Source organism: Pogoniulus pusillus, unplaced genomic scaffold (assembly GCF_015220805.1).
Source record: "Pogoniulus pusillus isolate bPogPus1 unplaced genomic scaffold, bPogPus1.pri scaffold_180_arrow_ctg1, whole genome shotgun sequence".
NCBI lineage: Eukaryota > Metazoa > Chordata > Aves > Piciformes > Lybiidae > Pogoniulus > Pogoniulus pusillus.
Window position 1 is genome coordinate 35,753 of NW_026974612.1, and position 13,571 is coordinate 49,323.

The 13,571-nt window shown below is 43.8% G+C and overlaps 1 protein-coding gene across 1 annotated transcript; it reads right to left on the bottom strand.

The window, feature by feature from the left end:
* LOC135173990 (uncharacterized) lies at positions 1-7,190 on the bottom strand. Its single transcript, XM_064141219.1, has 3 exons — positions 3,768-7,190; positions 1,524-2,564; positions 1-347 (listed from the first exon to the last, which is right to left on the bottom strand). Exon 1 carries the CDS (start codon positions 7,188-7,190, stop codon positions 5,007-5,009), a length of 2,184 nt encoding a protein of 727 aa, XP_063997289.1. The 3' UTR covers positions 1-347; positions 1,524-2,564; positions 3,768-5,006.
* Positions 7,191-13,571: the final 6,381 nt, after the last annotated feature.

Consider the following 13,571-nt stretch of genomic DNA (forward strand, 5'->3'; position numbering starts at 1 on the left):
TTTATAAGCAGTACGTGTGCTCATATATCAAACCCTACATTTCCAGATGTGCAGATCCTTTGTTCTAAGGTATATTCATGACTGATTCATTACTTGTTTTACTTTGCACAGCTGTATCACAAGGACGCAACATCCTCAGGCCAACCCTGCTTTTTTTCATAGAAAGCACGAAGCGGACACAGTGTCCTTGGGCTGACTGGTGTCTTACCCGCTGTGTTCCAATCGCCTACATATCGATTGCAAAGCAACAGCCCCTACAAAATTCCCCACATCTCCCCCTTTCTTTTCAAACACTGTAGCAGCGATCCGATGCATCTGCCAGGATAGACATCGGAAGATGCAGGGTCCTAAAAATAACACAACAATAACAATAAGTAATACTATTCCTACAGTTTTGATTAACTCTTTTGCCCAAGCTGAAATTCCCCATGACATTAGCCAATCATCAAAGGGGTTATGATTCGCTGTAATTTTCTCTGTATGATGCTGAAGCCAGTCTACCTTTTTATGGATTGAATCACTATGATCAGACAAGTTAAAACAACACATTCCTTCTACCTCTTCACAGCCTTTTCCTTGTACTAAAAGCAAGTAATCTATAGCTGCTCTATTTTGCAGGGTAGCCTTTCGCAAACTATTTTGATCTACTGCAAGCTGAGAAATAACACTAGTAGTAACATTAGCTTGTTTTGCTGTCCAACATGCTAATCTCTGAATGGCTGACAAGGCATGTGCTGTTCCTATAGGAGGAAACAATGCTCCAAAAACTCTTGCTGTATGAGACCAAAGTTCCACTTCATCATTACAATCAGAGGTTAACATTTCTACATTTCTACGATTTCTTAATAGAGTTGCACTACTTGCAATATGATTTCGGATAAATTCTGAAGTAGGAGTTAGCAAAGAAAGGTGACCAATGTAACATGGCCCTCCGTTACTTTCTTTTGGGATTCCAGGCCACGCTCTTCTACCACAAATCAGGAACACATTTCTAGGCAATCTTAAGGCTTTGGTAATGTTAAGGCACATACCATTTGTGTTCCAACCATAAACCGTGTCTTTAGCACAAAAATCAGAGGTACTCCAATAAGGAAAATGATAGGATGTTAGATCTGTTATTTGACGATTCGTCAGATTGTACGAGCCAAATATCAGACATCCTGACTGATTTGGCATTCTACTTCCTAACAGGTTGAACTCTTGAGGATCCCATGGTAAAGGGTCATTGAGGCTTGCAACTATTAATGCCATACAATGACTTATACTTTTTGCTGTAGAACAATCTTGATGTGTGAGAGATGAAAAGGAGGCTACCAAAGTGCGTTGATCATCAAATGGCAACCCTATCAGGCATGTTTTAAATGGGTCTGTGGCTGCTGATAAGTGTAAGCAAAAGGATGGGTTATTTGTCTCCTTTGCCCAATTCACCCAAAAGTTGTCTTCACTACCCCACCCAAAATTCTCCTGCACCACAAAAATAATTACAATAGCAGATAACCAATACATATTGTTCAACATTTAGCTCAGATCAGTTGTCTCTGGTGACGTTGTGTGCAGCTTCTAAGTCAGCAATTTCTTCTATCGCCGTTTGATCATCCTCCTTGTTTTCCTTGGTTTCAGCATGTAGCCAGGGTCGCACCCACTTGGCTGGCAACCACCGCTCTCCGTCCTCTGTAATGACACAAGCATATCCACGACCCCAAGTTATTAATCTCCATGGTCCATTCCAGGTGGCTGATGAGGGGTCCCAAACTTGCACAGAAACGTGTGTTTCTTTTAAAGGATTGTTTTGAGTAAAATGTCTAAAGATAGGGGTTGACCCGACTTCTTGATTCGACTTTTGTGACCAGAGTTTCCAATTTAAAATATAAATGGCCTTTGAAAGAATATCGTGGGGGGAGTGGGAATGGGAAAACTCCCCCTGTCTTTGAAAAATGGCAATATATCGTTTGAGATCAGAATGCTTTCTTTCAACAATTGCCTGTCCTGTACTATTGTAAGGAATTCCAAATAAATGTTTGATATTCCAGGCTGAAAGAAACGCTTCAACAATTTGGCTTTTATAATTTGGACCATTGTCTGTCTTAATTGTTTGGGGGTTTCCTAATACAGCAAATGCCATTCTCCAATGTCGACACGTTGCTGACGCCCCCGATGATGTCATGGCAGATGCCCACAAGGCTGAACTATATGTATCTACTGTGACATGAACATATTTTAGACGTCCAAATGACGGAACAATTGTAATGTCTGTTTGAAATAACTCTCTTGCCTCAGTCCCCCTAGGATTAGTGCCTTCTGATTGTAGGGGTGAGACCTTGGCACAATCAGGACACGAGGCAATAATGCCACGAGCAGTTTGCAGAGATATAGAGAATTCCTTAGACAAACTTTTTGCAGATTGGTGAAAGAATGCATGACTTACTTGTGCTTGCTTAATTGCCTGAGTGGCTGATTTGACAGAAACAGAAGGTTCATCAGTATCATTTTGCTGGGCTCCAGCACTCACCACCTCATCGGCTTTCGCGTTTCCTTCTGACAAGAATCCAGGCAAGTTAGTATGACTACGAATATGAGTACAAAAATATAAACATTTTCTGTTTAGAATCAAATTCAACAATTGAATAATCACAGCTTCAATAACCTTGTTAGAAATGTGTCCAATAATTGACTCCTCTACTCGATTCACAACAGAAGCTACATACATAGAATCAGTAATAATATTTACAGGGATATTTACAAAGTCTTCAAACACCATTGTTACTGCTTTGAGTTCAAGGCATTGAACAGAAACTCCTTCTAGTTCTTTCACTACAGTCTTCCATTGTTTGGAAGTGTCACACCATTTAGCATAGCCATATTTGTGTGTTTTCCCAGAAGCATCAGTAAAAACTGTAACACCATTTTCAATAGGTTGTTCACATTTCAGTGCTTTCTGGTTTAACATCAATTGAGTACCAAATAGAGGAAATGCAGGATAATGATTATCAATAGATGTAGCAATCACTGCAGTAGCAAAAGAATATGACATGTTACACCATTCTTCTACCACTGATTTCATTGCAAATGGTAACACAATCTTAGTTACTTCTACCCCAAAAACATGACGTACTCTACGTTTTGCCTTTAACAGCAAGGAACCAACAAGGTCAAGTTTGTGTAACAGTGATGCATGAGGCTGACTTTTTGGAAATAACCACTCCAATAGTAGGAATGTCTTCTGATCCTGTTCCTGTCCTATTGCCAAATAGTAATCATTGTCTTGTTGGCATAAATAAACATTGATTGGCAAGGCAGTATTGTAACGATATGCTTGTAATTCAGCTATTTTGTTATTAATTTTTTCAAGTGCCTCATAGTGCTGGTTTTGCAAAACTCTAGGTTCTGCTGGATGTTTTGATCCTTTTAGCAACTCTCTAAGGGGTTCAAGATCTTTATTAGTAATCCCTATCCATTGTCTGATCCATTGCAATTCTCCTAATAATTTTTGGACATCGTTCACTGTTTCTATTTTCACATGTAGTGTAATTTTTTGAGGTCTGATTCTGCTTTCTGTCACTATCAGTCCTAGATAATTCCATGGTTCTTGGGCCTGAATCTTATCTTTTGCAATTGTCAATCCCCAGTGCTTAAGAGTCTGTGATAATGTAGTCTTTTCAGTTTCTGTTAAGGGAATGGGAGAAGCAATCAAGATATCATCCATATAATGTAATACCACGTATGCAGGGTGTGAACTCTTCCAATTTTGTAATGCTTGGTTAACATACCATTGACATATGGTTGGGCTATTACGCATTCCCTGTGGCAGAACTATCCATTCAAATCTTCTCATGGGGGCACTGTTATTCTTTGATGGTATACTAAAGGCAAATCGTGGAGTATCAGCAGGATCGAGTGGAATACTAAAGAAACAATCCTTAAGATCAATAATGTAGACAGCCCAATTAACAGGTATTGCAGCTGGAGAAGGTAGGCCTGGTTGTAACGCTCCCATTGGCGTCATTTGCTCATTAACAGCACGAAGATCGTGCAAAAATCGCCATTTTCCTGATTTTTTCTGTATAACAAAAACTGGAGTGTTCCAAGGACTAAAAGATTCTTTTATATGGCCTTTCTCTAATTGTTCATCCACAAGCTGGTTCAGGTGCTCCAATTTTTCATCAGTGAGCGGCCACTGATCAACCCACACAGGCTTATCAGTTTTCCAAGTCAGCTTAATAGTGGGAAGAGCACCTTTGTCAGTGGCCGCTATGGAAAAGGAGTAGACAAAACAAGTTGCCATTGGGAGAGTACATCTCGACCTAGCAACCATAAGGGTGTGTTCATGATTACAGGTGTTACTTTTGCAATGTTCCCCTCATTGTCTTTGATGTCCAATAACACAGCACTTTTTCTCATTTCTGCTAGTCCTGCTATTCCCAAAACCTTCTCAGATGAATTTACAATTGGCCACGCTTTTGGCCAATATGCAGCTGGCACTATAGTGACATCTGCACCCGTGTCAATCATCATCTCAGCTGTAATGGTTTTAGGGGTGATCTGAGTGTCAGGATGGATAATGGTAACAGAACGTGTAGGTTTGTTGTTAGTTATCACCTCAGAGAAAGCTATTAGTGGCTCTGTAGACCCAAACCCTCCTGTTCCTCTGATTTTAGGTGTTGAATGTGGTACACAGGCTTTGAAAGGAATCAATTGTGCTATCTTACTGCCTTTTGGAATGGTAATTGGTGGTGTAAAAATATTAACCATAATGTGAATAACTCCTGTGAAGTCACTATCGATTAATCCTGGTTGTACAAAAATTCCAGTTCTTGTAGCTGAAGATCTTCCTATTAGCAAGGCAGAAAGTCCATACCCTAATGGTCCTTTACTGGTAGTAGGGATTAGTGTAACCTCCTGTGTTGTGATTGTTATTGTTTCACTTACGACCAAATCGAGGCCAGCGCTTCCTCTGGTGGCGGCGAGTAGATCGTCGAGGCAGCCTCCGTTGTGGGGGGTCCGGTCGCTTAAGATGAGGTCTGAGCCGCGCCCCCCACGCGGCCTCCCCCGTTTCCCTGCTGGGGCACAAGAGGTGTTCCATCCTTCTTAAATCGGGATTTGCAGTCTGACGCTCTGTGTCCGAACTTGTCACACTTGTTGCAGGTACCTGCGAATGGAGAACTCATCGACGATACTTGGTTAGTAACAGCCTTAATTGTAGGACAATGCTTTTTAAAATGTCCCGTCTGTCCACACTTAAAACATACAGGATTTGAGCCCTTGTCCCCCTTTCCTTGTGGCGAGCATTTGGACAATGCAGCTGCTAATGCAGAGGCATGAATTCGAGCCTTTTCCTTCTCTTCTTCCATCGGGGCTCGAGAACATTGTTCTACCATTTGCAGTAAAGAAGCAGCAGGGGGTAAAGTGGCAATTAACCTCCGACATGCAGCATTGGCATTTTGCATAGCAATCTCTTTTACCAATGTCTCTTTCATGTTGGCTGGAATGTCAGGTGCCATTTCAACACCTTCTGTAATTCTGTCAACAAATGCCATAAATGACTCAGAGTCTCTCTGTTTAATTTGCAAGTATGGTTGTTTTGGAGTGCCGACCTGTGGCAAACTGGCGAAAGCTTCAAGGGCAGCCACTTTGCTTTGAGCCAGAATTCGCAAGTCTAGCGCAGCTTGCCGCTGTGGGTCAACGTACTGACCGTTCCCCATTAATTGCTCTAGGGAGGCCACCCGTAAGGGATCTCCGTGCGGCAGTGTCAAGTTATCAAGCTGTTTCTGCTCTAATCTTTCCTGCCACTTGTTAACAAACATCATATAACTCGTAGGTCCCAGCATCAGTTCAAACAGATGTTTAATGTCTGTGGGTATTAGTGTCTGATGTTTTATAAATGTTTCCATCTGTCTTCTGACCAGTCGATTGTCTATTCCATAATCTAAAATTGCTTTCTGTATTTTGGCAACTGTGGTCCAATCTATAGGCTGCCAGTTTCTCTGTCCATTATTATCAATAGTTACTGGTGCAGCTGTAAACTGAAAATCCCCAGTAATTTCAGCATTGGTTACAACTCCCTTCCACCGGTTTGACATGTCAAAGTTGGGATCTTTTGGGATGTAATCAGAATTTCTCTGTTTAGGAGTCTCCTTTGACTTTTCCTCATTCGCTTTCCCTCTCCACCACTTCCAGACATCATCCACCATTCCACTTGCTGAATCCTCTTTCCTTTTATACTGAGGATACAATGCAAACCAATCTGCAAGCTTTCTCTTATCCTCCGCAGACAGTCTCGCTTCTGAACCATACTTAGACCGCAAATACCAATCGCCCTCCTCTATGTTCATTTCACCATCTCTGATACTTTGTAACACCCGTTGACGAACCCTTTCCACTGACATTTTACCATCTGTATTTTTCTCTTCAGTAACAGCAGCAGGGTGAACACAATTACCAGACTCAATCTTTGTTAATTGTTTCTCAATATTTTTCAGACCTTCAACAATAGACTTATGTGCCTTGCGATAACTCTCTTTAACCACCCTTGATTTGGAACCTTTATCCAACCGTTGCATCTCATTCAATAGTTTAGTCATTGCATCTGCCTGCTCATGTAAAAGAGTCTTTAACTCCTCTTCCTCAGGAGGCAGAGGGACAGTTGCAGGATCTATTTGCGGAGCTGATGGTACCGCTTGTCCCACTTCCATAGGCTCGGGGACTTGTGAACCTCCCGCTCCCTTATCGGGGTCCCAATCAGGAATGAGATAATCGTAAGGACCTTGGGTAGCAGGGCAAACAGTTTTCGTCTCAGTTTTTATCTCAGTTTTTGTCTCTGCGGCAGTTTTTGTCTCCGCCCCCGATCCCGATGTTACTTTATTTTTAGCGTCTTTCAAGATGGTCTGAATTATTGCTTCAACTTCTGCCTCCGCCCCTATTTTTTGTACTAAGAGACTGATCTGTCGATAGGTTGAAGCAAGTCTTTTTGCTTCTTTATTATCAGTCTGGACAGATTCCCATATTTCCTCCCCTATATGCTTCCACGTCTCGTCTTTAAAAACTTGTGCAGTTTCCTTGAGTAAGCCTCTACGGCGTGCCCAAGACAACAAATCTGTCACTAGAGCCCGATCCAGCGGGTCTCCAGCTTTCTGTCCAAATTTCAACAAGGCTTCAACAGAAGCTTTTTCTATTCCCGGGGCCGTATTCCCCATTCCGCGCCTTTTCCCTGCTCAAGGCAGCCGACTCACCCGCTGAGTCGAAAATCCGTGGTACCACTCGCGCCTCTCTCGGACGTCCGGCCGCAGCCGCCGCGGAATTTCTTTTCTTTTTCCCCGCTTTGCAGTCAGCTCAGCTCTCTTCCCGGGTATCAGGTCTCTTGCTGATAACGTCGGGGGTCACCAGATGTCGCTGTTAGGCGCTGTTAGCATGCTGACTGTTCCCAAAGTTGAGGAAATGGACTTACAGAATCCAATATGGATTGTAAATGTAAGACGTTTAATACACAAATCAGAAGGCTTTTTATACTATTACAGGATTACATGTCGATTTCTAATTGGTCCATGCAATACATTTTTGTGGTTTAAAGCATAATCATTAGTAGATACAAAAAAGGTATTTTTATAAGCAGTACGTGTGCTCATATATCAAACCCTACATTTCCAGATGTGCAGATCCTTTGTTCTAAGGTATATTCATGACTGATTCATTACTTGTTTTACTTTGCACAGCTGTATCACAAGGACGCAACATCCTCAGGCCAACCCTGCTTTTTTTCATAGAAAGCACGAAGCGGACACAGTGTCCTTGGGCTGACCGGTGTCTTACCCGCTGTGTTCCAATCGCCTACATATCGATTGCAAAGCAACAGCCCCTACAAAATTCCCCACACTAGCCCCATTGAAGAACTATAGAAATGCCCTTTAGAAAAAGCACTCCTTCTGCTTATAGACCCAGCCAGGAATGACCTAGCCTGGAATCCCCTACACCATTCTGCAGCTTTCCAGCTGCATAACACACTGGCAAAAGAATCTTTCTCCTAGCTGCTTTCCCTTGAAGCAGAAACACGTTTACATCCTAGCCCCATTGAAGAACCATAGAAATGACCTTTAGAAAAAGCACTCCTTCTGCATATAGACTCAGCCAGGAATGGCCTAGCCTGGAATCCCCTGCACCATTCTGCAGCTTTCCAGCTGTGTCACACACTGGCAAAAGAAACTCTCTCCTAGCTGCTTTCCTTTGAAGCAGAAACACGTTTACATGCTAGCCCCATTGAAGAACCATAGAAATTCGGTTTACAAAAAGCACTCATTCTGCTAATAGACCCGGCCAGGAATGGCCTAGCCTGGAATCCCCTGCACCATTCTGTGGCTTTACAGCTCCCTCACACACTGGTAAAAGAAACTTTCTCCTAGCTGCTTTCCTTTGAAGCAGAAACACGTTTACATCCTAGCCCCATTGAAGAACCATAGAAATTCGGTTTACAAAAAGCACTCATTCTGCTTATATACCCAGCCAGGAATGGCCTACCCTGGAATACTCTCCACCGTTCTGCAGCTTTCCAGCTCCCTCACACACTGGCAAAAGAAACTTTCTCCTAGCTGCTTTCCTTTGAAGCAGAAACACGTTTACATCCTAGCCCCATTGAAGAACCATAGAAACGCCCTTTAGAAAAAGCACTCCTTCTGCTTATAGACTCAGCCAGGAATGGCCTAGCCTGGAATCCCCTGCACCATTCTGTAGCTTTCCAGCTGCGTCACACCCTGGCAAAAGAAACTCTCTCCTAGCTGCTTTCCTTTGAAGCAGAAAGATGTTTACATACTAGCCCCATTGAAGAACTATAGAAATGCCATTTAGAAAAAGCACTCCTTCTGCTTATAGACCCAGCCAGGAATGACCTAGCCTGGAATCCCCTACACCATTCTGCAGCTTTCCAGCTGCATAACACACTGGCAAAAGAAACTTTCTCCTAGCTGCTTTCCTTTGAAGCAGAAACACGTTTACATCCTAGCCCCATTGAAGAACCATAGAAATGCCCTTTAGAAAAAGCATGCTTCTGCGTGTAGACCCAGCCAGGAATGGCCTAGCCAAGAATCCCCTGCTCCATTCGGCAGCTTTCCAGCTGCGTAACACACTGGCAAAAGAAACTTTCTCCTAGCTTCTTTCCTTTGAAGCAGAAACACGTTTACATCCTATCCCTATTGAAGAACCATAGAAATGCCGTTTAGAAAAAGCACTCCTTCAGCTTATAGACCCAGTCAGGAATGGCCTAGCCAAGAATCCCCTGCTCCATTCTGCAGCTTTCCCGCTGCGTAACACACTGGCAAAAGAAACTTTCTCCTACCTGTTTTCCTTTGAAGCAGAAACACGTTTACATCCCAGCCCCATTGAAGAACCATAGAAATTCGCTTTACAAAAAGCACTCCTTCTGCTTATAATCCCAGTCAGGAATGACCTAGCCTGGAGTCCCCTACACCATTCTGCAGCTTTCCAGCTGCGTCACACACTGGCAAAAGAAACACTCTCCTAGCTGCTTTCCTTTGAAGCAGAAACACGTTTACATCCTAGCCCCATTGAAGAACCATAGAAATTCGCTTTACAAAAAGCACTCCTTCTGCTTATAGACCCAGCCAGGAATGACCTAGCCTGCAATCCCCTACACCATTCTGCAGCTTTCCAGCTGCGTCACACACTGGCAAAAGAAACTTTCTCCTAGCTGCTTTCCTTTGAAGCAGAAACACGTTTACATCCAAGCCCCATTGAAGAACCATAGAAATTCCCTTTACAAAAAGCACTCCTTCTGCTTATAGACCCAGCCAGGAATGGCCTAGCCTGGAATCTCCTGCACCATTCTTCAGCTTTCCAGCTGTGTCACACACTGGCAAAAGAAACTCTCTCCTATCTGCTTTCCTTTGACGCAGAAACATGTTTACATCCTAGCCCCATTGAAGAACCATAGAAATTCGGTTTACAAAAAGCACTCATTCTGCTTATAGATCCAGCCAGGAATGGCCTAGCCTGGAATCCCCTGCACCATTCTGTAGCTTTCCAGCTCCCTCACACACTGGTAAAAGAAACTTTCTCCTAGCTGCTTTCCTTTGAAGCAGAAACACGTTTACATCCTAGCCCCATTGAAGAACCGTAGAAATGCTGTTTAGAAAAAACATTCCTTCTGCGTGTAGACCCAGCCAGGAATGGCCTAGCCTGGAATCCCCTGCACCATTCTGCAGCTTTCCAGCTCCCTCAAACACTGGCAAAAGAAACTTTCTCCTAGCTGCTTTCCTTTGAAGCAGAAACACGTTTACATCCTAGCCCCATTGAAGAACCATAGAAATTCGGTTTACAAAAAGCACTCATTCTGCTTATATACCCAGCCAGGAATGGCCTAGCCTGGAATCCCCTGCACCATTCTGTAGCTTTCCAGCTGCGTCACACCCTGGCAAAAGAAACTCTCTCCTAGCTGCTTTCCTTTGAAGCAGAAAGATGTTTACATACTAGCCCCATTGAAGAACTATAGAAATGCCATTTAGAAAAAGCACTCCTTCTGCTTATAGACCCAGCCAGGAATGACCTAGCCTGGAATCCCCTACACCATTCTGCAGCTTTCCAGCTGCATAACACACTGGCAAAAGAAACTTTCTCCTAGCTGCTTTCCTTTGAAGCAGAAACACGTTTACATCCTAGCCCCATTGAAGAACCATAGAAATGCCCTTTAGAAAAAGCATGCTTCTGCGTGTAGACCCAGCCAGGAATGGCCTAGCCAAGAATCCCCTGCTCCATTCGGCAGCTTTCCAGCTGCGTAACATACTGGCAAAAGAAACTTTCTCCTAGCTTCTTTCCATTGAAGCAGAAACACGTTTACATCCTATCCCTATTGAAGAACCATAGAAATGCCGTTTAGAAAAAGCACTCCTTCAGCTTATAGACCCAGTCAGGAATGGCCTAGCCAAGAATCCCCTGCTCCATTCTGCAGCTTTCCAGCTGCGTAACACACTGGCAAAAGAAACTTTCTCCTACCTGTTTTCCTTTGAAGCAGAAACACGTTTACATCCCAGCCCCATTGAAGAACCATAGAAATTCGGTTTTCAAAAAGCACTCATTCTGCTCATAGACCCAGCCAGGAATGGCCTAGCCTGGAATCCCCTGCACCATTCTGTAGCTTTCCAGCTCCCTCACACACAGGCAAAAGAAACTTTCTCCTAGCTGCTTTCCTTTGAAGCAGAAACACGTTTACATCCTAGCCCCATTGAAGAACCATAGAAATTCGCTTTACAAAAAGCACTCCTTCTGCTTATAATCCCAGTCAGGAATGACCTAGCCTGGAGTCCCCTACACCATTCTGCAGCTTTCCAGCTGCGTCACACACTGGCAAAAGAAACACTCTCCTAGCTGCTTTCCTTTGAAGCAGAAACACGTTTACATCCTAGCCCCATTGAAGAACCATAGAAATTCGCTTTACAAAAAGCACTCCTTCTGCTTATAGACCCAGCCAGGAATGACCTAGCCTGCAATCCCCTACACCATTCTGCAGCTTTCCAGCTGCGTCACACACTGGCAAAAGAAACTTTCTCCTAGCTGCTTTCCTTTGAAGCAGAAACACGTTTACATCCAAGCCCCATTGAAGAACCATAGAAATTCCCTTTACAAAAAGCACTCCTTCTGCTTATAGACCCAGCCAGGAATGGCCTAGCCTGGAATCTCCTGCACCATTCTTCAGCTTTCCAGCTGTGTCACACACTGGCAAAAGAAACTCTCTCCTATCTGCTTTCCTTTGAAGCAGAAACATGTTTACATCCTAGCCCCATTGAAGAACCATAGAAATTCGGTTTACAAAAAGCACTAATTCTGCTTATAGATCCAGCCAGGAATGGCCGAGCCTGGAATCCCCTGCACCATTCTGTAGCTTTCCAGCTCCCTCACACACTGGTAAAAGAAACTTTCTCCTAGCTGCTTTCCTTTGAAGCAGAAACACGTTTACATCCTAGCCCCATTGAAGAACCGTAGAAATGCTGTTTAGAAAAAACATTCCTTCTGCGTGTATACCCAGCCAGGAATGGCCTAGCCTGGAATCCCCTGCACCATTCTGTAGCTTTCCAGCTCCCTCAAACACTGGCAAAAGAAACTTTCTCCTAGCTGCTTTCCTTTGAAGCAGAAACACGTTTACATCCAATCTCTTTTGAAGAATCATAGAAATTCGCTTTACAAAAAGCACTCCTTCTGCTTATAGACCCAGCCAGGAATGACCTAGCCTGCAATCCCCTACACCATTCTGCAGCTTTCCAGCTGCGTAACACACTGGCAAAAGAAACTTTCTCCTACCTGCTTTCCTTTGAAGCAGAAACACGTTTACATCCTAGCCCTATTGAAGAACCATAGAAATTCGCTTTACAAAAAGCACTCCTTCTGCTTATAGACCCAGTCAGGAATGACCTAGCCTGGAATCCCCTACACCATTCTGCAGCTTTCCAGCTGTGTCACACACTGGCAAAAGAACCTCTCTCCTAGCTGCTTTCCTTTCAAGCAGAAACACGTTTACATCCTAGCCCCATCGAAGAACCATAGAAATTCGGTTTACAAAAAGCACTCATTCTGCTTATAGACCCAGCCAGGAATGGCCTAGCCTGGAATCCCCTGCACCATTCTGCAGCTTTCCAGCTCCCTCACACACTGGCAAAAGAAACTTTCTCCTAGCTGCTTTCCTTTGAAGCAGAAACACGTTTACATCCTAGCCCTATTGAAGAACCATAGAAATTCGCTTTACAAAAAGCACTCCTTCTGCTTATAGACCCAGTCAGGAATGACCTAGCCTGGAATCCCCTACACCATTCTGCAGCTTTCCAGCTGTGTCACACACTGGCAAAAGAAACTCTCTCCTAGCTGCTTTCCTTTCAAGCAGAAACACGTTTACATCATAGCCCCATTGAAGAACCATAGAAATTCGGTTTACAAAAAGCACTCATTCTGCTTATAGACCCAGCCAGGAATGGCCTAGCCTGGAATCCCCTGCACCATTCTGCAGCTTTCCAGCTCCCTCACACACTGGCAAAAGAAACATTCTCCTAGCTGCTTTCCTTTGAAGCAGAAACACGTTTACATCCTAGCCCCATTGAAGAACCATAGAAATTCGCTTTACAAAAAGCACTCCTTCTGCTTATAGACCCAGCCAGGAATGACCTAGCCTGCAATCCCCTACACCATTCTGCAGCTTTCCAGCTGCGACACACACTGGCAAAAGAAACTTTCTCCTAGCTGCTTTCCTTTGAAGCAGAAACACGTTTACATCCTAGCCCCATTGAAGAACCATAGAAATTCGGTTTACAAAAAGCACTCATTCTGCTTATATACCCAGCCAGGAATGGCCTAGCCTGGAATCCTCTCCACCGTTCTGCAGCTTTCCAGCTCCCTCACACACTGGCAAAAGAAACTTTCTCCTAGCTGCTTTCCTTTGAAGCAGAAACACGTTTACATCCTAGCCCCATTGAAGAACCATAGAAACGCCCTTTAGAAAAAGCACTCCTTCTGCTTATAGACTCAGCCAGGAAGGGCCTAGCCTGGAATTCCCTGCACCATTCTGCAGCTTTTCTGCTCCCTCACAC